The sequence below is a fragment of the Trachypithecus francoisi genome, unplaced genomic scaffold (genome assembly GCF_009764315.1).
Source record: "Trachypithecus francoisi isolate TF-2019V2 unplaced genomic scaffold, Tfra_2.0 Lachesis_group5, whole genome shotgun sequence".
NCBI lineage: Eukaryota > Metazoa > Chordata > Mammalia > Primates > Cercopithecidae > Trachypithecus > Trachypithecus francoisi.
Genome location: NW_022681470.1, coordinates 127,408,718 through 127,435,346, shown reverse-complemented (window position 1 = coordinate 127,435,346; position 26,629 = coordinate 127,408,718). Strand labels below are relative to the sequence as shown.

Sequence of the window (26,629 nt, the reverse complement as noted above, 5' to 3'; positions counted from 1 at the left end):
TAGTCTCATTTCCTTTATCATTTAATCTCCTTCCTTTTTATTGATGACTTCTAATCTGTATCTCCAACCCAGACCTCTCCCAAGAGCTTCAGACTTATATATCCAACTGTCTGCTGGGCATCTACCTAGATCCAACATGTCCTGAACTGACCGTATCGTCTTCCCCCAAACCAACTTCTGCACCTGTGTGCCCTTTCTGTTGCTGGCACCACTTTCTGTCTGGGAGTCATCATTGGTTCTTCCCATCTCATTGTCTAAATCTCCAGCCTGGAAATCCAGAAATTGGTACTGGGAATGAGTGTGGGGTAGGATGAGCCCTTAGATTGCAGAGGGTAACCCAGAGACATCTGAAAGGCTACTTTAGGAGGAAGCTGGTATCAAAGACTGGAATCCAAAGAGGTTGTGCAGAGAAAAAGCAACCAGGTCCTAGATAATAGAAAGGCATCTAAGAGGGGCTAGAAGCCCAGAGGCACAAACTAAGGAACAGCCACACTCATGTTTCCAGGGAGGCTGGGCATAAGTAATCAGTCATAAGCACCCATCAGTTTTGATTATTTCCTCTTCTTTCTGAATTTGTTGTCTGTCTTTCTCACTTGAGTGTGGGCAGGAGATTGCCCATGGCCATGTGGACAATCTTCTCTCCATCCCCTCTCCTTTACTTCCGCAGGCCCCAGGCACACTGTGATCTTGGAACTCCACCCCATATCACATGAACACTTTGGAAAGCATCTATGTCCATAGCTACTCATATCTTTCTCTTTCTGTAGGTCTATGTCTATGTAGGTATACTTTTCTAAAAGCTCTTAATTTTCACTTTTGAAATTATTTGACTTTGAATAACTTACTTAATGATTTTTCTGGTATAAGTTTTAAGCAATCATTGTGAATACTTAAAAATGTTTGTAAAGTGGAAAAACCTGAACCATAAACTGGCTTTGAAATTTAACATTTTGTGAACATAGTAAATCCTCACTTAATTCATCCATAGATTATTGGAAACTGCAACTAAGTGAAATGGCTGTAATGAAACCAATTTTACCACAGGTTAATCTAAACCAGAATGTTTCTTTCTTTTTTTTCTTTCCTTTTTTTTTTTTTTTTTTTTTTTTGAGATGGAGTCTCACTCTGTTGCCTAGGCTGGAGTGCAGTGGCGCGATCTCTGCTCACTGCTCCGCCTCCCGGGTTCAAATGATTCTCCTGCTTCAGCCACCCAAGTAGCTGGGACTACAGGTGCCCACCACACCTGGCTAATTTTTGTATTTTTTAGTACAGACAGGGTTTTACCACGTTGGCCAGGTTGATCTTGAACTCCTGACCTCAAGTGATGCGCCTGCCTTGGCCTCCTAAAATGCTGGGATTACAGGCGTGAGCCACTGCACTTGGCCCAAAATTAAGTTTCTATAGCTTGTTTCTGGTTACAACAAATCACCAAACTTCAAAACAAAGACTAAAATACTTCTAATATTAAATATTTAAATAAATGTGAACTATACATACATTTTTAAAGATTAATTAAAAAGTAAGATAATTATTTACCCAATTATTTCAGTTCAGAGTCATGGGTGGCTGGATTCCATCTCAGCAGCTCAGGGCACAAGGTAGGAATCTAACCTGGACAGGATGCCCTCTCATGGCAGGGGCACTCACTCCCACACCCACACTCACTCATGTTGAGATCATGCAGAAACACCATTTCCGCTAATGGGCACATCTTGGGGATGTGGGGGGACAGGAGTGCCTGGAGCTAACCCAAGCAGACATGGGAAAGATATGCAGACCCCACGCTGACAGTGGCCCCGGCCAGGAATCAATTTTGTTTTCTCTCATCAATGGTATAATAAAACAGTATTGAATGAAACTCAAGGGCCTTTCTTTTTTTTTTTTTTTTTTTTTTTTTTTTTTTTTTTTTGAGGCGGAGTCTCGCTCTGTCTCCCGGACTGGAGTGCAGTGGCCGGATCTCAGCTCACTGCAAGCTCCGCCTCCCGGGTTTACGCCATTCTCCTGCCTCAGCCTCCGAGTAGCTGGGACTACAGGCGCCCGCCACCTCGCCCAGCTAGTTTTGTATTTTAGTAGAGACGGGGTTTCACCGTGTTAGCCAGGATGGTCTCGATCTCCTGACCTCGTGATCCGCCCGTCTCGGCCTCCCAAAGTGCTGGGATTACAGGCTTGAGCCACCGCGCCGGCTCAAGGGCCTTTCATAACTGAATTTAACAATGAAGTTGAATAACATTACCTTCCTTAAACATTCATTTAATATTCATTCATTATAATTCTAAAGTGCCTTCATTTTCTTTTGGAGCCAATTAAAGAAAAAAACCTTCAAATCTCAAACAGTTTTGTATGCTTCTGTAAAGCCTGCGGTCCTTAGCCACTAGTCCTATCACTTTGGGGACTAATGGATCAAAATGACCAACCCACTCCATCTCACCCCATTCTCACTCTACCCCTACTGGCCAGAGTCAACTCACTTCAAACTACCTCACCTTCTCCAGAAAGCCTTCTTCCCCCATCACCATGCTCTTCCAGCTTTCCTTCCCCATGGGTTAGGTGCCCCTCCTAGCTATTCTGGTCTTTCTCAGTGCATTTATTTATCACTTTTATTTTGATTTGCTGTTATTTTTTAATGTATCTATCTCTCCACTAGACTATCAACTCATTAAGCATAGGAATAGGTTTTATTTTGTGTGTCTTTTATCTTCAGGCATGGTACACAGTAGGTGCTCAATAATATGTGTTGTGGTAATTAACGAGTAAATAAACTATAACAGAGTAGGAAAGAGACCATGTCTACTGAGGTTTCAGGTTCCATGAGGGATGTATCTAGCAGGCATCATGGTGACTTACAGGGAGGGAGCAGTCAGTTTCACCTGGGGATGGGAAAGTGACACTTGAGTTGAGGTTTGTAAAGAGACAAACTGATGGCTGTTGAGTGAGGACAGTGTCTGTGAGTAAAAGGGGAGGGCCCAGGAATTCCAGGTGGAGAAAGGAATGTGAGGAGAGTCCGCAAAAGAGTGCTTAGAGAGACAGCCAGAGAAGAGCAAGACAGGAATTTGGGGGAAAGGGAACAGAGAAACAATAGCTTGAGATGCATTTTTGTGTGGCTAATAGTCTTTTTCCCATCTTGTTAATAATTTAATAACATTCATTCACCAAATAGTTACTAAGCTCCAGCTATGTGCCTAGTGCTACAGCTACAATTTCCTTCCCAGCTCTTTTTAGTGGGAATGGTAAATGATGAGGGTCCAGTCCTCACACCTTCCATCTCTGAATATTGCCTGGTCCCGAGGGAGCCCTCCATATGTACCTGTTCACAGTTACCTGACTGAGGTTGCCATAAATCGTAAAATAACTTTCCCAGGGCTCTCCTCTTCTTTGGGTTCCCCCTCCCCGATTATCTATTCAAATTCACATGAATTGTTTCTGTCAAAGAACAGGAAGAGACTGTAAGTTTAGTTGGAATGGAACTGTGAAACTATTTCTGGAAAAAAAGGTCACAGATCAAAATGACAAACACCACACACACACACACACACACACACACACATTTCCTATGCCAAACAAGTTCTCTTAATTTTCCAAGTAAAAAATAACTCTTCCATGTCACACATCACAACTGACCAAGCACTGCCAATCCAAGTTCAAGGTCAGACTAGACCTCTTAAGGAAGATAAGGCTGTGAAGGGATCTGCCTCTATTAACTGAGGTCAGTCTAAGGGGCCCTTAGGCCTTGATCCTGTGCTTAAGAAATTGATACAAGGTCCTAGGCAGCAGCCAAGAAGATTCTGGCCCTAAGAGGCCTCTGCTTGGGTTGTCTGGGATCAAAACCATGTCTCTCCTTTGGGACTGTGTAATATTTTTTTCTTAAGGTAGAACAGACACGTTTATCATCTCCTAAAAAGTCTTGTTTGCATAGTATTTCTGATGCTTTGGATCAAATGTGTTCATCAAATAGACGTCACTCTACCAGCATGTGAAATGTCTTAGGCATTGACTGTTCTGTTGTTTTACTTTCTGTGATTCAAAGAAGACAATCTGGAAACAGTATTAATTTCTAAGTTGAGGATATACCTAACACAAGGGTAAATAAGTAGCCTCAGGTTAAATGTGTCTTTCTGGGGCAGATATGGCCTCTGGGAGCCATGGAAGGTTCTGAAGGGAGGGATGAGCTGCAGTCTTGAAGGCATGCAGACCAGAGGTGAAAAGCAGTTGAAGCGGTGGACAGAAGTGTGTGCTGCTGTGTTCAGTCCTGGGCTGAGCTACAGGAAACCCACATTTATCCGGGAGGGAAGTTGTTGCTAGGCAACTGGGAGAATGTGGATTTGAAGCATGCTTCTTGCAACCTGACAGTTGTTAAGCATCAAATGAAAAGGGAGGAAGCCGGCTTCAGTGGAGAGGGGGCAACCAGGAGGGGACACCCTGAGCGCTAGGAAATGCGTCATCAGTGGAGAATTCAGACTCAATCACTGGGGGGTTGGGGGACATGCCAAACTGTCTCTACCAGGAGTCACAGAGACACACAGTCTCCCAGAACGAGAAGGAACTGAGAGTCTCAACTAGAGGGTGGGCTCTCGGGTATGTGAACAGACAAGTTATGGGACTCTCTTTGGCTCAACAGAAACTAGGTCTTTTTCTGTCCGTCCCAGTATCTGTGGTTAATGAAAGCAAAACTGAGCTTGGAATCTAGGGGCAGCCAAAAGGTCACTCCATGAGACAGACCTTCTCCTGGTCTGGGGGGGTCTGAAGAAGGAGAAATGGGGAGCCAAGGGCCTCTCAAAAGAGGCTATGTTCTTGCTTTCATAAGAGCAAAATGTTTTTTGTTCAAAGTGTTTTTCCATCTCTTCTCTAATGTGAATTTCATTACTATTCCATGAGCTATGTAGGACAAGTCTTATTTTCTCGATTTTACACATGTGAGGCTAAGATTTCCTTTAAATGGCAGCAAGTTAGGAGCCAACATAGAGCCAGGGCTCAGTCTCTCAGACACTAAGAGATGCCTGTATGCCCCAGCAGCTGCCCAGGCCTGCGGTCCTCATGCCATTGGATCCTGTGCTCAGGGGCAGGGAGGATGCTGAAGGGGGCAGGGAGGATGCTGATTACTTCATAAACAAAGTTAAGGAAGAATCTGTGTATACTGAGACCTCTTAGTAAAGGATGCATACTAGAGGTAGGTAGAAAAACATTTTATGTAAAGGCTATCAACCTGGGGTCTGGCTTCAGCTGCTCCATGAGCCCCATCCTGTGTGTCTGCGTGAACTGGGGTTTCTTTAGGGAACAGGTCTAGAGCTGTAGTCAGATTCTCCAAGGTAATCCTAATCCGTAAGAAACGTTAAGAGCTACTGTTCTGTAGAGATAAAACATATCGGAAGCCAAAACCCTTCTTAAAACCAACTGACCCTGGAGAGAACCTGACGCCTCACACATTGGGGCACACATTGGAGGCGCCCAGTGCGTATTTACTGAACAAAGGCCAGGACGCCAGGACTCATTATCCTTAATGGCAGCCTTCCCAGGGGCCTGCTGTTGTCTTAAGTGACTTCAGTTTTGACCTCTCAGTATTTCTTTCTTTGTAAATCCATGAAAGCAACATCTGATGTGTCATGAAAATAAGCCCTGGCCTACTGCCTGCCTAGAGCTGAAAAGACATCAAGGCAAGCAAGTGACAATCGAGCCAGTAGGTTCAATGTGCACGAAGGGGCCTCTCTTTTATTTCATTTTTATTTCTTCTTTGTTGAAATCTGTTCACCCAGAGGATATTTTGATTATAATAGGTACAGATTTTTGTAGATGCAGGCAGAAAAAAGACTAACGCTATGAATCAAATATACTTCCTGTGACTTGAATATTTTCGTAAAACCCCAAAACAACAACAACAAAAAAAACCTTCCTGACTTAGTTTTGTTTCCTCCCAACAGCCCTGCTGTTCCCCGGTACTGGCACTCGGGCATCACTCCTTTCTCTTCTCCCCTCCCAAAACCCTCACGGAGAAGTGGCAGAAATTGGAAAGAAAGAGGAAGTCATGAAGTCACATCATTAGTGGGACCTCACTGTGAAATCCTGTAGATGTGGGGGCTTTCCCAGACACTTGACGCAGCAATATCCATCCGAAAATTGAAATGCATAGTTGAAATTTAACAAACTGCAACGAATGACCCAGGAGAGCAGCAACTGGAGGCTCTCACTGGGCAGGGGGCGGTCCACCCATGCCTCTCCCCAGTGACTCAGGAATTCGGGGAGCAGAGCCGAGAACTAAACAGGACATTGATAGGCGCATGTAGTCGGGACCCCAAGATTGGGCCCTTTTCTTCCTGGAACTCAATGTCCAGCCACTCCGTAGTCAAAGAGACATGGATAAAATGCAATCAGAAAGTAAAAACGGCAACAGAGCAGTGCTTGGGGGACAGACAAGAAAGCTGAATCATGCCACACTGGAAGCATTTTCAAAGGAAAACCGTGAACCCAAATGCCGAGGAGGCTGACTTTTCTCTATCAACAGGCATTTAGGAGGGGGGAAGGGAGGGAGACTCAGACTTCCCAGCAGCATGGCAGGTCTTGGCACCCGCCTCGGTTCCCCTGCCGAACTTCCACAAATAAACATTCAAAGCAGAAGGGACAGATTTGCTTCTCAGCAAGATTTCAAAGCTGTGCACCAGAGTTGGAGAGAAAACAGGAAGGATGGTAGGGGGAAGAGGGGGAGGAGGAGGGGAGGAGGAGGAGGAGGGGCATGCATGCCTTGGGCCAAATCAGATGGGAAGCCTCCCAACCTCTCACCCGAAACTGACACACCATTTTTTATGAGGTGCGAAACACTTCAGGTAGAGTTGGCACTAATAATACCTTGGGCCCAGGTCTGAGTTTCTGGGTTTCAAGCTGGGGGCGTTTTAAGCCTGCAAAGGCCGCAGGTGAAGACAAACTCCTTCAGGTGAAACCAAGAGTGGCTATTAATAAATTTCCTTGGAGAAAATTCAGTTATTTGGCTCTTGTTTCTCTCCCAGACCACCTAGGTTAATCTGCGTGTGCGCACTTGCAAGTGAGCGTGTGCGATAGTGTGCAAATGAGTGCGTGAGTGTACGCGTGGGGATGGGTGGGATGGTGTGGGAGGGATGTAGTAAGGCCATGGGTACTACCTTTGGATTGTTTGAAGATGATAACACTCACTTCTGATCTCCAAGGAACCCAGAGAAAACACAGCTGGTCTCAGTTGGTGCTAACCCCAGCGCCCCCCCTCCGATTCTTTGGGCTCCACAGGTTCCCACGTCTCGGAGGTTGCACCCACACCCCCAGCTCCTTACTTAAAGTGGGCAGGTGCCGTTACAGTGGTTTAGTGAGATTTTCTCTCCTTCTTTGTTAATGAGAACTCATTTGGCATTTAATAAAACCTTATTTATTCACTGGCCTACGTGCGTATGAGAAACAGCCCAGAACAGAAGGCCCAGCATTCCTGCACTGCAGCTTAGCATGGCTGCGCGCCAAACAGCTGCAATAACAGCCGCGTCCCGGCGGAGCCCCTTCCCCGGCCTCGGAGCAGCCCCTGCCTGCCTGATGCTCCTCCCAGAGGGTCGGAGGGTCTGCCCTGAGCCTTTCTGGGCCTGCCTCAGGCTTGTTTTTCTAAAAACCCAATTAGAATGGGCCCAGGAGCAACAAAGGCAAAGTCCCATTTTAATGCCTGCAATTTCTTTCAGGTTTCTTTTTTTTTTTTTTTTTTTTTGTAAATTTTTGTTTTTAGTGTAATCCATTTGTCAAATGGAAAAGCACATTTTAAAGGCACCAGAAGACTACATATGTCCTGCATCGGTTGGATCTTTCCCCACCGAGACTGAAGTAGGAGTGAGAGGAGAGCAGGTAGAGGCGGTGCTCCGAGGTTAACTGAGGCCAACTCCCCACAGGGCTTTCTCCTCTGGGCAGTCTCCCGGTCCACTGCAGGCTCTGTCGCTCACCAGCTTTGTTAACAGAACAGGAGAGAGAAAGCATCTCCACACCATGGTGGTCTCATGAGTGATCAAATGAAAGTTCTTTGGACCCTCAGAGGTGTGTGGGGTACTATTATTATGCGTGGTCTATAGAGATTGAGGTTGTAAATCAAACTCCTAAGTTCTAAGTCAGTGATTCTCAGTCTTGGCTGGACATTGGACTCATCTGGGAAGGTTTTCAACACAGTGAAGTCAAGGCTGCACCCTAGGCCAGCTGACTCAGACTCTCTGGGAGTGGGGGCCAGGCATTTGTAGGACACATTGAATCACTGGGGAAGCTTTTAAAAACTGCTGCTGGTGGTGGGGTGGGGGGGCAGCAAATGCTGCTGGTGTTGGCCCTTTCTAGGCTGTACTGCTGTGAAATGTCCTGTTTGCTTGTCTCTGGTCTGGCTGTGAGTTCAGTGAGGATGGAAGGTTCACATCTGGAGCCTTGGCCTCAGCACAATGCCCAGCCCCTCACAGGTGCCCGACGCAGGTTTGAGTGCCTGCACACAGAAACAGAGAAAGCAAGCCCCCAGGACCCATCTGAGGTCTGCAAGGGCGACAGGTCAAGGTAGCCCAGGGTTTCGCAATGCTAGCATTTGCCAAGGCAGTGTGTGAAGGCATAAGGAAAGACTTTCTGGTCTTTCTTGTCTGATAAAGAAACATTTAGAAGCCAGTGTCCTGAGTTTTGGTTCTAGTCTCCAATGGAAAGTTTACCCAGGTGCCCATTTACCCTGCTATCTCTGGCATTGACATCCCAGAGTTAGTGGTCATGTCCAGGGAGGTAAATTTACCTATGCTGATGGCCAAGGTACTTCAAGAAGAGAAGAATGACCCTGTTCCCTTCATGGTGACAAGAGGATTGCATGAACCTGGGTGCCCGGGCTCTGCCTGCAAAGCCCAGGTGCACAGACATTGCTCATTCTGCCCGTTCTGCAGAGCATGAGGGCCCTGGACGCCTGAGAGGGAGCCTCTGGCGGCTCTGCAAACACCAGCACTGGACTCCTGGCTGTGCTGGTATTCAGCTGCCTGGAATAAGGGACCTTTGTTGCCTCACTCTTCTGTCTGATTCTGAAAACAAGTCAAGGAGCGTGTCTAAAATCAGGTTCTTTTTGAAACTTTGAATAGAGACATTTGAACTACATGGCTTTTTATTCTTCCTATAGTGTGGTGAGCCAAGAAACCTTTTCTGGGGTCCTGGGGTCTCACTGATGGTGGCATCCCTAGGTTCCGACCCTTCATACTCACTCTGGGGCCCCACCCTGACGAGCTGGGAAAATTGTAGAGTAACTTTCCACGGAAAGTCATACATTGAAAGGGATTAAGAGTGGACTCTGCCAGAAACTGAGGGGTCTTATTTTATGTTGCTTCATTTTTAAAAGCCTTCAGCTTGCTTTTTAAGACGAGCTGAGTGTGGGTTTCCTGGGACTTGAGAGAGCAGTCATAAAACAGACAAAACACAGTTCCTCAACCAAGTTCTTAGTGACTGACATTCCCTAAAACACAGTTCTAGAAATTAAAAGGTAGGCAAAAAAAAAAAAAAAAAAAAAAAACACAAAAACATAATTCCATGCTAGAAATATTACACATGCCACCTTCTCTGAAGGATTCTAATTTTGAGTGTTTCTGAAAGTGTGGCCTGCAGTGATCTTCATCAGAATCGCCTAAGGTAATAGGATAGATTCTGGGCCCGGCCTGGTTCTTCTGAATCAGAGTGATTGGGGGTGGGGATTTAGAACTTGCATCTTTTACCAACTTCTCTGATGGTTTTTATGCACTTTGCAGTATGAAAACCTCTGCTCTACACCTCCTTTATCTCATCCTTCTCATCTTATCCTACTAGCAAAGGAGGAGGTATTTTCAGGTCCCAAGCAGTCTGTCTGGGATGCAGTTCTAGAGCAAAGGGTTGAGCTAGATCAGGGCTTTCCAAATTTTTGAGACTATGAAACTTTCTCTGTCATTTTTTCTCTCTAGAAACACCAACCATCGAGGTTGAGACCAGTTCCAGAGGAAGAAGCATGGGGCCTTCGTTTATTAAAATTTATGAAATGTCTTGCATATACTTTTTCTGATATGATTCCTACCACTCTATAAAGTGTTATATTTGTTTTATAGATGAGTACTGGGAGGGACCAGAAAAAGTTCAATATCTTACCACGATCACCTGGCTAGGAAATAGCAGGTCAGGGAGTCAACCCAGGCCTCCTCCTTCCTTCACCACTCTGCTAGAGGAGGCGAAGGGGACTCTCCCTACATAGAGTGGACAGAAACATGCCACAGCCACATACCTAATGGTGAATCTCATAGTGACTTCTGGGTCCCTGGGCCACTGTTTTAGAAATACTATCAGTTGTGATTTTTTGAGTCCTGGGAGCCTGGAGCTTTTGCAAGGATTGTCCGGAACACCAGGCTCACGCCCTCCTCAAGGTCAATTCCTCAGGCTCTGCTGCCCCAGGAATCACCTTGCAATTGGTGAGCAGCCAGACCCCTCCCTTACCACACGGAAGAGCTTGAAGAAGTCCACGTTGGCATACAGAGTGTCTTCTATCCACTGTAGGGTGCCCTGGGAAAGGGAGCACAGGGCATAGCGCACAGTCTGTGCCCCGCGTCGCTGGCTAAAGATGATGAAGCGCTCCAGGAGGGCCTCGCTGCAGGCGATGTCCTTCAGTGCCAGGTCCGGTACTCCATGAGCAAACTGCAGGGAGAAGAGGCAACACTAGAAACTGCCCTGTGGTAGGAAAGACACCCAGGTCCTAACCCACAGAACCTGGGAATACCTTATGTTACATGGCAATGGCAATTAAGATCGCAGATGAGATTAAAGCCACTAATTAGCTGATTTTAAAATAAGGAGAATATTTTGGCTTTTCTAGGTGGCCCCTGTGTAATCACAAGGGTCCCTTAAATGTGGAAGAGGGAGGCAGAAGAAACAGAGTCATGTGATGTGAGAAAGACTTGATGAGCCACCACTGGCCTTGGGATGGAAGGAGACCACTAGCCAAAGATTGTAGAGTGTCTCTGGAGGCTGAAGGAGGCAGGAAAGTGGATTTTTCTCTAGAACTCCCTAGTAAGGAATGCAGTCCTGCTGACCCCCTAACTTTCAGACTTGTGACCTCCAGAACCGTAAGATAATGCATCTGTGTTGTTTGAAGTCACTAAGTTTGTGGTCATTTGTTACAGCAGCAACAGGAAACCAATACGATCCTGATACCTCACCTTATCAGAGTGCCCTTTACAATTCAAGGGATCCCCTTCTTACAGCATGACGTGACAGTACCATCAAGGCTTCCTCCCTGAAGGTGGGGTTGAGGAGTAGCTAGAACAAATTTGCTCTTGGATTTAGCAAACAAAAGTACCAGATGCCCAGTCGAATTTGAATTGCAGAAAAATGAATAATCTTTAGTACAAATATGTCCCAAATAGGGTCCAAATAGAACATAATTATTCAAAAAAATTACTTGTTGTTTATCTGAAATTCGAATTTAACTAGACACTCTGCATCTATTTTGTCTGGAGACCCTAAGCCCTGCATAGCATACATTCTGCAACTCCTGGGGAACTCAAGGATAGTGGTTCTTGAAGTACAACCCTCATGATGGCCTCTCAAGGATCAGGTAGCAGGGGAGAGGCCCGGACCTTGGCCAGGGACCCGTGGCCACCCAGCACCTTAACTGGCTCCTGGAGTCCTGGACTCCCATAGCAGTGGAAGACCCTGAGTCCCATGGGCAAATTCATGAGATTCCCGGGGCACCACAGTCTCCCATGACTTCTAACAACACGGCTCTCTGGGCTGGAGGGCAGAACAGGCCTGAGCTCTGCTACCTCCTACACTGCCCAGACTATACATGGCAGCCTGGTTCCCACACGAGGCACAGGTCACAGCTGACCAGGCGTCAGTGTGGACCCTTTCAATCTCAGGGACCCATAAAACAGTGAAACCAGAGCACTGAAGAGGGCGTGTGAAGAATAGCTACTAAAAGCAGCTAGTATTTACTGAGTGTTTACTATGTGTCAGGCATCCTTCCAAGTGTTCACATATATTATTTCTTTTAACTTCAACCGCCATAGGTGGTAGGCACTTTTGCTATTTCCACTTTACAAATGAGGAAATGAGAGGTACAGAGTGGTTAATTAACTTGCCTGAAGTCACATAGCTAAGTGTGTGGCCTTGTGAGATTTGAACCCAGAGCTTAACCATCACCTGTTAGCTCGCCAGTGAGTAGGGAAGAGGGAGAAGGCAGGACAAAGAAGGGTAGGTTTATAAATTATTTCACTGAGGAGGCAACATCTGAGCTGGGCCTTGAAGCATGTCCAGTTTACTGGGTTGGGGTGAGCCAGAGAACTGAGCCCCTGTCATCTTCTAATTCCCTAGATGGAGAGAGGGGATGGTGAGCTGTGCTCAGACCCCAGGTAGAAAGGACCAGGAGGGGTATCCAGTCCTGGTGGTAAACGACACAAATCCACGTTCAATGAGCATGAGCAACAATACAGAGGTGAGCTCCCATGTTGGACAGCGCCCAGAGAGAACGTTGCCATGGTGATGGACAGTTCTGGGAACAGTGCTGATAAGGAGCCCCGGAGCTGGATGGAGGTGGAGATACAGATCAGGAGCTAGAAGACAGGTGAGCCCATGAGGCAAAGCATCCTGGGAAGTGGGCAGAGAGGGCCCGGTCAGCTGGAACGTGCCTCTGTGAAGTGCAGATGGCTCAGGGTTTGCTAATCAGCAGAGCATCAGCTCATCAGAGCCAGCAACACGAAATAAAGGCACAACCTGGTGACCCTGGCCCCTGTTCTCCCACATGAAAGGCCTCGGCACTGATGCCAGAAGCACAGCGCTAGAGATCCAAATGTCATGTTAGTAAGGAACTGGAAAGAAATTTCCCCATTTCCCCGAAATTCCTGTCCTTATCTTCATCTCCCTTTTATTACCAACTGGAAGTCATCACAGGCATTGTCAGGACTTGAGTTTTACGAGCTGAAGAGAAAGCAAAGGGGAAAATGAGCAATCGGTGCCGACAGCACCCCCTCTGTGGGGGTGGGAGAGGAAGCTAAACAGGGCCTGGCAGGAGCTGCACCACCCCAGGGCCTGGGCACTGCAGGCGCCAAGCTCACCCTGCCTCCAGGCTGACCCTGGGTTCCCCTTGTCTAGTTTCGGTGAAAACCTCAGGGTCTGAGAAGCCAGAAAAGCAGGTATGGGCTCCTTCACTGTGCAGGGAACCAGTGTAAGAACCTGCTTCCAGGAGCCGGTGCTGACCAGGTGGGGTGGGGTCCCTCACTCCTCTGGACTCAGACAGCACCCTGTGCAGACCTTGATCTCAGGGTTGACACAGGCTCTGAAGTTGTGTTTACGTCTCGTTCTCTCCTGGAGTCTGGAGGAAGACCAGACCCAGCCAGGAGGGAGTCAGGAGGGTGTCTGGTATATCAGCTGCTGCAGATCTTGCATTCTTGCTATGTTCATCACACCGAAGAAGCTGGGCGGGGAGCCCAGAAGGCCCAGAGGACAGCTGCAGCTCTCACACCTGAGCCTGCAGAATCACCTGGAGGGCTTGTGAAGCACAGATTGCTGGGCCTTATCCCAGGGCTTTGGACCCAGTTCGCCTGGAGTGGGGCCTGAGAATTTGCATTCCTAACAAGCTCCTAGGCATTGCTGATGCTGCTGGTCTCTGGGCTTTGAGAGCCCCTGGACTGGAGTAAGAAACATTGGATTAGGATTGAGAGGACCTGGATTCCATCTGGCTCTGACAATTTCTAGCCCTGTAACTGTGCACAAATCACCCCAGCCCTAGACACCCAAGCCTCCTTCTCTGTTGACCCATCTCAGGATTGTTGTGAGGAGTAAAGGAACTAAGGGATGTGCAAGTCACGAATTAGTGGTAAGAACGCTCTACATAAATAGAGGAGATTATTTAAAGGGGTAAGATAAATTGGGGGTGTATACACAGGCCAGAAATGTGCCAGGGGATAGAAGAAGGAGTTTGCCTGGTGCTGAGAAAGAAGTGGTCCAGGAAAGCAGAGGTGGGCTCTTCTGCAGCGTCTCAGGTTCTGTAGCCCCGGGACGCCACCACAGCACTTGCCAGCACTGTGCTGGCAGCTTCCCAGCCCAGAACGCTCCTCTCACTGTGTGGCTGACAGACAACTCTGCTCAAATACCACCTCATTAGGAAGGCCTTCCCGAGCATCCCCCTTAAACCTGCCCTTGTGGCCCTCTCTAACCCCCGACTCTACTGGATTTTCCTTGCAGCAGACATCATAGCCAGGAGTCACACAGCAGAGTCTCTGCTTACCTGAGCGTTGCCTGTGGTCCCACTGGAATGGAAGTTCCTCGGCCTGGGGTTTTGCCTGTCTGGTTCACACTGTGCTCTAATACCTACAACTGTCCCTAAATATTTGAGTAATAAATGAATAGACTCCTGTTTCCTCATCTATAAAGAGGAGGTTGTACCCCATGATCTCTAAGTTTCCTTCCAGTTATAAAAACTTGAGATGTTTTAAAGTTGCTAGGATGTGTGCAGCTTTGAGTCCTAGGATGAAAATGATCACGATCTCAAGTGATCCCCCAGTTTTTTTTCTAAATACAAGGCATTAAGTGATGGATTCTGAATGTGAACACAAGGAAGAAAAAAGAATAAAGTCAACATGTTTCTTGCCTTTCTCAGGCTGGGTGCTTCCCCCCTCCCCTCCAGGGAGCACCAGCCAGTGACATCCACCTACCTGCTCTGGACGGACTTGAGAGTTGATCAGAAGGTGGACCACTGAGTCAGACAGGCCAATGTTTTTAATGAGAAATAGTGTCAGTGTTTCTTCGTCTTTCAAGATATCCCTTATCCGTATTCCTCTTCCTACATATGAATAAGAGAAAGAACAGGGTATTGAAGGGGAAATGGGTCAAAAAAGGGAAAACAGCTAGAATTGATTGGGAACACGTCTGACTCGACTCTCAGAGGAAGACTCTGTTCTTGGGGTCTCTGGGAGCCCCTAGAGGTGAGGCTCTTGCCAGTGGGCTGCCCCCAACACAGCCACAACACTGACTGCTGAAGCAGCTGGGCCCAATTTAGTAAGAAGGTGGAAAAAGTTAGCCAGGGCTGGGTGGGGCTGTCAGATGCTTTGTGGGGTTGGTCTAGGATAGTGCTTCTCATTGAGGTGGGTCTGGGGAGCTGGAACAGGGGAATTTCATCCTCCTGGGAATATCTGGCAAGATCTAAAGACATTTCTGGGTGTCACAACTGGGGAGATGCTGGTGGGTAGAGGCCAGGGGTACTGCTAAACATCCTGCAAGGCCCAGGACACTCCTCCCTCCCCCACACAAAGGGTTATCTGGCCCCAAGTGTTAGTAATGCTGAGGTTGAGAAGCCCTGGTCTAGGATTGGAGGAGACATGTGCTTTTCCCACACTGCAGCTGTCACAGGGTAGAGGACACTTCTGGGTGTTTCTATCATCTCAGCTGGGGCTGAGATGCTCATGGCACTGACACGGACTAAGAGAAATGAGCTGCGGCCATTAAGGGCAGGAAAAGCTCCATGTGGAAAGAGGAGAGCCAGGCACATGCCTGGGCTCCCTCCAGCTCCTCTCAACACCTGTGGGAAGCAGGGATTCTTTATAAGGAGGCATAAAGAACACCTAACAGTTAAGGTGACCTTGGGGCAAGTGACTGAGCCTGTCCCTGTGTCTGCACTTTCAACATCTCCCTCATAGGATTGTTGACTCGGGGTAAGGAATGTGAAGTGCTTAGCTCCCAGGCCTCAAAACAGTCTGGTTTGTTATGGGCCTCAAAACAAATGCTTGTTATGATCGAATTAATAGTCTTACCCTTCCTGGGAGATTCACACAAGCACCCTCCTCCTCGGCTGGCTTCCAGGGCCAATTTAGTAAGAAGGTGGAAAAAGTTAGCCAGAGCTGGGTGGGGGTGTCAGATGCTTTGTGGGGTTGGTCTAGGACAGTGCTTCTCATTGAGGTGGGTCTGGGGAGCTGGAACAGGGGAATTTCATCCTCCTGGGAATATTTGGCAAGATCTAAAGACATTTCTGGGTGTCACAACTGGGGAGGTGCTGGTGGATAGAGGCCAGGGATGCTACTAAACATCCTGCCTCAACCCCACTAGTGCTGTAGCTCATGAGGCTCTGGCCAGAGAAGAGCCTTATGGGCCTGGATGTCTATGACGGGACTTCAACATGAAGGGAAAGCACTAGAGCGCGTGAAAATGCCAATCTCTTCACCCCGAGTTCTTCAGGGGCATGGGTGACTGTTTATCTCCCAGTTCTTCTCTAACTAACTTTAACCATCACGTGTCCCCATTCTTTCCTGGTCCCAATTCCACAGCGTCCCATCCTCTCCCTCTTCAAATTCTCCCCTCCCCAAGTGGCCAAGAGGCCTGCCCCTGTGTGCTGGACAGCCACCCTTCTCATCCCCAGGTTGTGCCTTTTCCTGAACAGCACCATATCTGGATTCATGTTGCAGCTACTTTCCTCTGGAAGGGTCTTGGGCCAACCCCACAGGCCTGTCCATGCAGCTAGGGCAGGGGAAGCCAGTCCTGAAGTTTGACCACACAGTGGCACAGTGGCCTCTCTCACAGTAATGGGCGCCCTGAGAGTTGTGCCCACTGTCACTCCGCTTTGCATAGGAAAGATTTGAGGACTTTGGGGAAAGCTGGACACACGGCCCCAAGGGAGGAGGAGGGCTCTGAGGGGAGCTGCTCCCTTTTATTCTAGTCTTCCCTCCTTTTCAAAAACATAAATCCGGCTGTCTTCCAAACCCAGCCCTCCTACTTTTCCTCCTGTCCCTGGGTGCCAGCTCCACTCTTCTTTTCCCAATTACCCCTTCATATACAGCCTTGTACACTCTCACTCCACCAACACCATCCCCAACACACACACGCACACACATGCATGCACACATGCACACACAACATGCACACACACATGCATGCACACGCACGCACACACATGCACGCGCACACACGCACACACACACGCATGCACGCACATACATGCACATGCAGACACACACACATGGGAGATCTCTTGAGAGTTGGGGGCTATGGCTCCTGCTTTTATTATACTCCTCACTGTACCTAGCAATGCTGAGTGCACAGGTGCAGGCCCTTGAAGTCAACTCTCTCTGACACCCAGCATTAAAGACTGACATCAAATCAGAATCTCAATAAATGTCTGTTGAATGACATAAGGCATTCAGTAAATAACTGTTGTCTTGACCCGAGAGTCAGGACTCCATTTGACTGTTTATCTCTTTGTTATTCTTTAACTCACTCACCTGACCTTACATACAAATATCTTGCTGGGGAGAAGGGGCAAAACAAGAAAAGCTGGGAGCGATGTTGCCCAGGCTTGGCACGCCAGACCACCCAGGTGACAGGGCTGCTGTGGCTCTGGGGGGAAGGGGAGCGTGCTGGCCCCTGGTACACCTGAGGAGGGCGGGGCCCAGGCGAAGAGGAGGTCGACACCAGACAGAAGCTTCCCTACACTCCTGAGGGAGAAATGTGAACTGGGAGCCTGAGGAAAGAAAAATAAATTTCGTTTAAAATGTGGTTCTTCTTGTTCCCTTCCCTGGGAAGATTAGAGGCTGGGGGGTGGGGACTGCTGAGGCCCCAGGAGCTGAGGGTGGGGGTGGGAGGGAAGCCAGGAGAATGTAGGAGGCTCCCGGGAAGAAGGTGTTTTAAAGATGATTGAGAGACCGCAGAGCTTGCTTCGAGGGAGAGGGAAGGGGGCTCCATGCCTGGTCTTTTATCATTAATCCTCCCTGCTTAGAATGCAGTACTACAGGTTTGCCATGAAAGAAAACCTCTGCCTGGGTCAACCAGTGGCATGCCTTCCCAGGTGGCTGTGCAGAAGCACGCCCAGCACCAGTCCTGCCACCCCCACCCGCTTGCTTTCCAAGGTGGGCTCTTCCACAGCACTGGCCTGATGAGTCCGTGCTCACAGTGAGCAGCACCCAGGTGAATCTCGACAGACTGAAACAGTCTTTGTTTCTGACAGTGCCCTTCAGGCCCTGGCCTGGGATTTCCTCAGAGACCGTGTCCCTTACTTGGGGATGGACCCCTGTCCCCTCTCATAGCCTCTAAGGCCAGGGATGTTGCAGAGCCTCCATTCCCACCGGGCCGTGGCCAGCCTTTCCTGAGCCCTTGTCCCCAGATTTGCTCCGTTAGGGACTTCTCAAACCTGAAGCCTGCAGAAGGAACCGCCTGCATACCAACTCAAAATCAGTCCTGCTCTGGGGTTAAGAAATAGTGATTTTGGTTCTCATATCCACATTGTAAAAGTCACAGAGAAACTGTGGTTTGAAATTACTTCCTTCACACTTCCTCCCAGCAGGACTCAATCTGATGATCAGACACTTAAGTGAAATGTCTGCCTCATCATCGAACCCACTGGGTGCATGAGGTATGTCGTCCCGCCAGAAGCTGGACGGCCCACGACTGCATCTGTTTGTTTAAATTAGGAAAAAAAACACCTGGTTGGTGCATGGGGGAAGGGGGGTTTCTTACTATTAAAATGGTAATTGTTGGCCGGGCGCGGTGGCTCAAGCCTGTAATCCCAGCACTTTGGGAGGCCGAGATGGGCGGATCACGAGGTCAGGAGATCGAGACCATCCTGGCTAACACGGTGAAACCCCGTCTCTACTAAAAACTACAAAAAACTAGCCAGGTGACGTGGCAGCGCCTGTAGTCCCAGCTACCCGGGAGGCTGAGGCAGGAGAATGGCGTGGAACCCGGGAGATGGAGCTTGCAGTGAGCTGAGATCCGGCCACAGCACTCCAGCCTCGGTGACAGAGCGAGACTCCGTCTCAAAAAAAAAAAAAAAATAAAAAAAAAAATAAAATGGTAATTGTACTCATACCATATAAGGTTCTTCAAACTTGGGCTCACTAAAATAAACTTTTCTATCCAGGGCAGCAAAGAATGGAGTGTTTATAATGCAGTTTGTAGAAGTGACTACATAAAGTCCATGCTTTACTAGTTTGAAACAATGAGAACGTAATTGAGCATCTTGATGCACCAATCTGGTCATACGCCTGTCCTTTCTCACTCGGATAGGGAGAGAAGGCTTCAGAAGGTGGCTGGATGGGAGGAGGATCAGATTCTCCTTGGAGAAGTTTCTCCTGTTGACTCTCCTGTGCTCCTGAATCTCCTACTTCCCTCCACCAGGCCGCGCACGCGCTGTGGTCATTTTCTGCTCACTTATCTCTCACCTTCTGCCCTGTGAGCCCTCTGAGGGCTGGCATTCACCTGACTCATCTCTCTACCCCCAGAGACCAGCCCAGTGCCTGACTCACAGGAGGCACCGAAAGTCGGCTGAGTGTTGAAGGAGCTGCACGCAGGCAGAGGAAGGTGCCTCCGGGGCTGAGTTCAACCATTCTCCCACATTTCTTGTTTGGAACCTGCAGCAGAAACTGTTGTATCGATACAGCCTCTCCCACTCCCCTGGTAGACCACTTGGTGACCCCTTTCTCATCTCTGTCAACCTCTAAGATCATCCTTAGAGTCAACCCCCTCATTCCAGCAGCATACATCTCCCAGAAGCCCCTAAAGGCTGCCTTCGCAGCCTCTGAGCCCCGTTCCCTCAGCAATCTCCCGCCAACTAGCAGCCTTTTCTCAGAGGGCACACTCCACCCACAAGGCTGCAGTAACCTCTGGATTTCCGGGGGGCTTACTTCCTCACGACCTCTCATTTTCTCCGCTCTCGCGAGTGGGCTCCAGTGGCCATTTCCAGTCCCTCTAGCCATCCGCAGAGGAGCCTACTACACACGTGACAGCACACAACACCCACTCACACTTTGTAAAGGCACACTGGAGTTGTTACTCTCAGGCTGTTTCTTGTTCTTTCCCTGGGGAGGGGAGACACAGGAGAGGAAGCCCATTCATCTTTCCTCTTTGCTCTTCCTGACTCCCGGTGGCTCCCACCCTGGTGCCCAGCTCCTGCCATCTTCCTGCACAACCATGGTGTCCATGTGGGGCCAACACCCTCACCTCCCATTTCCTCCTTGCCCTCACCAGGCACCTGCACCTCTGCTCCACTTCACCCTGGCCACATCTGGGGGCCAGTCATCACCCACCCTGCCTTTGAAATCCTGAATTCACATATTTCACTTTCTGACCACAGCCATCAACTCTTTTATCTTGTTCATTTTCTCAATCACTTAAACAGGGTCATCACACCCATTGAAACTTCTATTCCCTTGCCTCTTCATTTCTCCCAGTCCATTTCAGTACCTCTGCCTTCTCATCCTTCCTCGTGCAGCCTGGACGTGATGCATGTAGTCCAGTGCCTGCCTTCTGCCCCCTGCCTGTTGACCTTCCGTAGTGCCTCCCTACACACCTCCAGCCCTGTATCACCCACTCTCCACTTGCACTGCCTCAGTGCCTGGATGGTAAATATTACTGGGAGAAATAGTACAATTATGCATATTTATATCATGATGACATATGATCTCCAACCTTCCTGGCTCCTTAATGAGAGTTGGCCTTGCTTTTTCATGTTCCGGGTTAGCTCTCTCTCTAGAACTCTGTGAGAGTTGCTCCATACCTTTACCAAACTCTGCAAACTCCTCTTCCCCTGCTTCTAGTCCTTGACTTAGCCTCATACTTCCCATAGCACCATCTGTCTTAGCATTCTTTCTATTTCTAGACTTAACTGGATGAGACCTTTCCTGCCTTCCTTCCCAACTTCCTACCGTCCAGGCTTCTGTGGAGGAAGAGGCATCTTCATCAAGGTGATGCTCAAGCCGCCTCCAGACCCCATCCCTTCCTGCCTCCACTAGTATTTTTTTCGCCACATCTCCCTGTTCTTTCCCATATCTTCAGTCTCTCCATGGGTGAGGCAAGTGGTGCTGGAGAGCACTGGAGTCCCACTTACCTGCAATTCTCTCCGGGTGAGTCCGGAGGGTGTGCATGAATTGGGACAAGATGTGGAGCTCTGTCCAAATACGGCCAAGGTGCTGGCTCTCAGGTGCATTCATGAGGAGTTCTTGAAAATCTCGATATACCCTTGCCAAGCTGTAAGGACAAAGCCTCATTAATAAGGAAATAGCTGTTATTCTTATAATAGTAATAATATCTCATGCTATTTTTAAAGATACCATGTACCTGACCTAGCTACTACATTGAGTATCCTTATAATACTGCCAAGGTAGGAGAAAGAGGTAATTTTACTTCCTTGTACATATAGGCTAACTGACAGCGATATCTCACTATCTGTTCAGTCTCCCAGTTTTGTCAGGGCCTGGTCACCTCTCAGTCCCATGCTCTGTGTGTCTCTTGCCCAGAGAAGCCTTAAACAGGGTGACATTGGTAGATATCACTGGAGGTTTTTTCCAGTTTTTACCCAGATCTCTGAGACCTGTCCTTCCACCCATTCACGTGGGTAGGCTCTGACAGCCATGCTTCATCCACGAGGACCTCCCTGCACACACACAGGCACACATACACATGCACGCCTCTGCCAAGGCTGATGGTACAGGGAGAATAAACCTGTATCAACCCGATTTGTTCCCAGGGATTTGGATGGTGTTCAGAGATGGCCTTCTGATTGCCCAGGCCGAGGTGCTGTGAACTACATGAACAGTGGCAGCCCAGTGCATTGAGGAACAGGGGAGACTGGTCCATGGAGAGAGGTGAATGGAGTAGATACAGAGGCCAGGCCTTGCAGGCCCAGATGGAAGAGAGTTGAAGCAGCAGCTCCTGACAGCTCTCCAGGTCTTGGCCTGCCCCCCCTGAGCCCGGCCTTGCTGCCCTTGGCTCTGTGAGAAGGTCTATATCCAAATCATACACTTCCTTTGGGGGTTTAAGATTGCTTGAATGGGTTTCCGTACCTCGCAAGCAAAAGAACCTTGAATAAGCCAATATTTCAACCATAACGTGTGTGTGAAACATGAAACCCAACTTTCTGGGTTCAAATGCCAAATACAACTAGAGTCTGGAGCCCCCTTCTCCAACTCCCATCCCTCAGTTTTCACCAATAACATCTATAGACACTGCTAGGGCCATTCCCACCAAAGCTCCATGCAGCCTCCACTGAGCTGTCTCCAGGCCTCCCTGATCCCACATGTGACCCCATACGATCGATCTCTCTGGATAGGCAGGTGTTTCTTAAGCTGAAAGTGCAGTTGTAAACTAAAACTGCAAGGCAGTGCTTGCAGCAATATGAGTCCTACTAAATGCCATTTCCTTGACTTTGCTAGGAAGACAGATGTTTCCTCTTCTATCATCCTGTAATCTGGGGGTCAGCAAACATAACAATTACAGACTTACAGATCACACAGTCTCTGTCACAACTACTCAACTCTGCCATTGTAGGGCACATGCAGCCATAGTTTGTTCACAGTAGGAAAGGCTACCTCCAATCATTAGGTTGATCTATCAAACTCTTTTTCCTTTTTAGTCTAAAAGCGGGCTTCTCCTGGAAGAATCATACTGAGCTCCTCCAAGGAAAAAACTAAAGTAACCAGGTATCTCAGTTTTCACCTAGCCTGGTGTTTATACAGGTAGGGTAAAGCCTGCTCCCCAACAGGCCCTTGCTGGTGGCCTTCAGGTGTGGGCTGCCCAAGATGCTGCTCAAGGTCAGCACAGCGGGTGAGGAATGGCCCTGTCCCCACCCTAGGCCTCTGTCTCTAGGATATGTTCCCATGATGGTCTGCCAATGCTCTGAAAGGGAATTCTGAAGACAGACCTTCTTCCTGTGGGATTCGACTTGAGTTTTGACCCTAGACCAGAGGCTATTAACCTGGCATCCACAATTCCCTGAAATGAGATGTACAGTGTAATGTTTGGTATCTGGCGATTTTTCTTGGGAGAGGGGTCATTGGTTTTCATCAGTTTTTCAGAATGGGCTGCAGGCCCACAGTGAAGAGCCACTGCACCGGAGCCATATTCCAAGAGCTCACCACTCCAGGGGGCCGAAGGCAATTACGACAGAAGATTTGGAAATTGCCTTTTTCTCCCAGGAAGTAAACTTCACTTTGTAAACCTGACCTCATTTATCTTCTTAATGCTCCTTGACATTTTTCCTAGCCTTTAGATGTCCAAGAAAGCTTTTAAAGGAAGAGAGAGAGATCTGTCCAGGTTGATCAGCGTGAGGGAACTGAGTTTTTCTCCTACAATGATTCACTCCACCCAAGCAGGTCAGTGACCAGAAGGCAGTGGACATATCTCTGCAGTGAGCTGCCGTCAGACTCCAGGTCACATTTTGGGGGTATAAGGACCAAGAAATTGTGTGCACGTGGCCTTAGCTTGGAGATTTCTCCCCAAGTGCCCTGACAGTTAACAGAATGTTCCAGAGAGGAAACCTGCTCTGCTCCTAAGAGGTTAGGGGCTCGGCAAGCCACAAGAACACTCTTCCAGTGCTCCATGCTCTGTGCACGCATGTGTGCATTTCAGCACATGAAGGAGTGTGCAACTTCCTCCCCCGCATGGTAGAGATCTCAAGACTTACATGGAGTTGTTATAGTTTGACACAATTCCAGGAGATTCTCCTGGGGTGGGGTTTTGAAAGCAGGGATTGTTCACATTGCAGAAGATCCCCTGGAGCCATGGCAGCATTCCTGCTGAGGGCATCGCCTTGTTAGGAAAATGGCCTTTAAAACAGAAAATGAGGACAAGATGGGATTAGTCATGGAGCCCAAGCAGGATGCAGACCTAGGAGTTGGCTTTTTTGGGAAGGAGCCCGGGCCCCTCTGATGTCCTCCTTCATTCTCAGCATTTAAGAAGCAGGAGCATCTCATGTGTGCCAGGCCCTGTGCTGGGTGCTAGAGACATGGCTTCTTCTCTCAAGCTCCCGGTGTAGTGGGGAGACAGACAGTTGTTGTAATAGGCATGGGTGGAAATGTGAAGGGGAAGCAAGGGGGGGACACATCATGTTGTGCTGAGAGGGACATAGGAGTGTTAGTTCAAGAAGCCTCCACGCAGCTGCTGCTGCTGCTTGAGTATAGGCTCATCTATTCCTTCAGCCACGGTGAACTGAGCACCTACCCCCAAGCATGCAGTAGGGCTACAGGATATGGGCTCCTTGGGGAGAGGTAAAGAAGGAAGAGTCTGATGGACAGGAGGCTGATTCAGAACTGGGGCCTGAAACTCATGAACGAGAGGGTGAAGATCAAGAACAGAGGACTGGGCAGCTTTGCATAATGCTTTAGGCTTCCACATTAGCCGCATAGTGGGCCAGAAACCAGGTGAAGAATTTCCCAAAGGTGCAGAGTGTAACAGAGGCTCTCACTAGGTTCCTTTCAGGTCTGCAGACACCTCAGGGGTCCAAGAAATAAAATTTTTCTTCAGTACAATTGTATAGCATCCCTTTTCCTCATTTTTCTCTGGCACCATGTATAACATATCCTCTATACTGATTTCTGAAATACTTTAGAGAACTCATCTACAAATCTCTTCTCTTTAAAACGAGAGAGTTTAGGTATAAAAAATAAAAAACGAAACAAACAGAAATAAGTGCACAGTCTCTTAGTAACTACACACAAGTATTTGCTTAGAATGTGTAGGATTAAAACATGAAAATTTGGGCTGGACAAGGTGGCTCATGTCTGTAATCCCAGTGCTTTAGGACGCTGAGGTGGGAGGATCACTTGAGGTCAGGAGTTCAAGACCAGCCCAGGCAATGTAGTGACTCTGTCTCTACAAAAAACAAAAAGATTAGCTGGGAGCGGTGGCTCATGCCTATAATCTCAGCACTTTGGAAGCCGAGGCAGGAGGATCACTTGAGCCCAAGAGATAGAAGTTTCAGTGTGCCATGGTCCCAACACTGTACTCCAGCCTAGGCAACAGAATGAGACCCTGTCTCTAAACATTTTTTTAAAATTATAATTTGTGTAACATTGATACATCTGTCATATGCATCATAGACATGAAATGATGATAAGCGGATCAGATTCCCACATCCCCACCCCAAGACCTTTCTAGACAAAAGGCCCAGACCAATATCTCTCCAGGGCTTGCCCAAGCTACCCTGCTATGCTTACATTCATGTTGGCTATAGAGCGGGTTGGCGTTCCTTAACCAGATCAAGACCAGAAATAAAGATAAAGGCCACACGAGTTCGACCACAAAGCGAATCTGGAAAAACAAAACAAAAAGAGAGAAAGTTCAGCGGTGCTAAGAGATTATAGAAAACATAACCAGAGCAAACACACCCATCCTCAGAGCCCATGTGAGAAGTAGGACTTTGGTTGTGGTATATTTACCTAAACAGTTTCCTTCTTTTACCCCCTCCCCACCATACAACCTCTACCTTGTTTTATTATATCAACCAGATTTTGTGTCCATCTGGGTTCTACTCTGCCTCTGTTTTAGAAAACTGCATTAGCATGAGACTTTCATAAAGGATCATCAAGATCCTCTGCTTCAGTGCATTTTAGCTGTCGTTGTCACTATGCACATGAATGCAAATTTGGGTTCAGTATGGCCCCACCAGAGCTTGCATTTCTAATATGCTCCCAGATAATGCTTATCTAACAGGTAGTAAAGATTTCTCTGTCACCACTCACTCTGCAGATAAAGGAAGAGGCTCAGAGGAGGCAGGTGACCTGTGCAGTGTCACATCAGCAGTGGCAGCATCAGAACCAAAATCCAGCCTCCTGTTTCTGGGGCCAGTGTCCTTTTCTGCCCTCCCCATTACCTTGCCCATGCAAATGTGGTCATTTAATGAATGAATGAGTGAATAAATGACTGTGATCCATAGCAAAGCCAACAAAAATCAGGCCTACCAACATGTTTCCTTCAACAGTTTCTATTGCTTAAAGAAACGAAGCAGGGCACACGGCCATGGGTTTTTACATTGGAAGAGGCTGCTAATGTCAACATATGGTTGAAAGTTGGTATTTAAATTTTGGTTCCATTTGGAGCTTAAAGACTCTTCACTCCAAAAGCAGATCCAGTGGCTGTGGCAGTCCACACCCTGTGGCATTGCACATGAGGGTGGGGGTTGGAGATGTGGAATTAGGAGAGGAAGAGGGAGAGGGACAGGTGAATTGGAGAGTAGAATAGTTCTATGCAACCCTTACTCCAGGGACCTTAGGAAGGAACACATGAGATCTGAAGGAGATCTGAAGCAGCTGGCCGGGAATAGCAAGTTTAATAGATCAGCTAGGGGCTATTCACATGGTCTTTCATGTAACCCTTTGTTGTTTTCCTCTCAAAGAAATGTAAATAGGCTCTCAGCAAAATAAAAGACACCATAGCAGAGGCTCAATACGTGCTCCTTTCCTGCTAGTAAGAACAAACCATGTTCTGCTTTTTAAAAAACAGCCTGCTGGCAACCAGATTATAAGAAACTGAAAAACAAATTGATGGGGTAAAATGATCGTGCATTGAAGAAAGAAAAAGTAAAAACTATTTGGGGGCAGGTGGTGATTATGTAGCTGTAACTTTTTACAAGATGTTTCGCTCAAAATATGTATAGGGAGGATGTGTTGGAGGAAGCGCGCGCATGCACACAATATGGGAAGAAAAGTATAGATCCATGAGGCACTTTTTTTTCTTTTTTCTTTTTGAGACGGAGTCTCACTCTGTCACCCAGGCTGGAGTACAGTGGTGTGATCTTGGCTCACTGCAAGCTCTGCCTCCCGGATTCATGCCATTCTCCAGCCTCAGCCTCCTGAGTAGCTGGGACTACAGGTGCCCGCCACCACTCCCGGCTGATTTTTTTTTTTTTTTTTTTTTGGTATTTTTA

General features: G+C 48.0%; 1 protein-coding gene across 2 annotated transcripts in view; it reads right to left on the bottom strand.

The window, feature by feature from the left end:
* Positions 1 to 26,629, bottom strand: part of ABCA4 (ATP binding cassette subfamily A member 4) — a 133,600-nt gene that overhangs the window by 99,930 nt on the left and 7,041 nt on the right. For both annotated transcript variants that reach the window (XM_033195736.1, XM_033195735.1), the window contains exons 2-6: positions 24,921 to 25,014; positions 23,390 to 23,531; positions 20,816 to 20,955; positions 14,661 to 14,788; positions 10,447 to 10,644 (exon numbers count right to left, since the gene is read on the bottom strand). In XM_033195736.1, the coding sequence (XP_033051627.1) occupies positions 10,447 to 10,644; positions 14,661 to 14,788; positions 20,816 to 20,955; positions 23,390 to 23,531; positions 24,921 to 25,014 (702 nt within the window). The remainder of the gene's footprint in view (positions 1 to 10,446; positions 10,645 to 14,660; positions 14,789 to 20,815; positions 20,956 to 23,389; positions 23,532 to 24,920; positions 25,015 to 26,629) is intronic.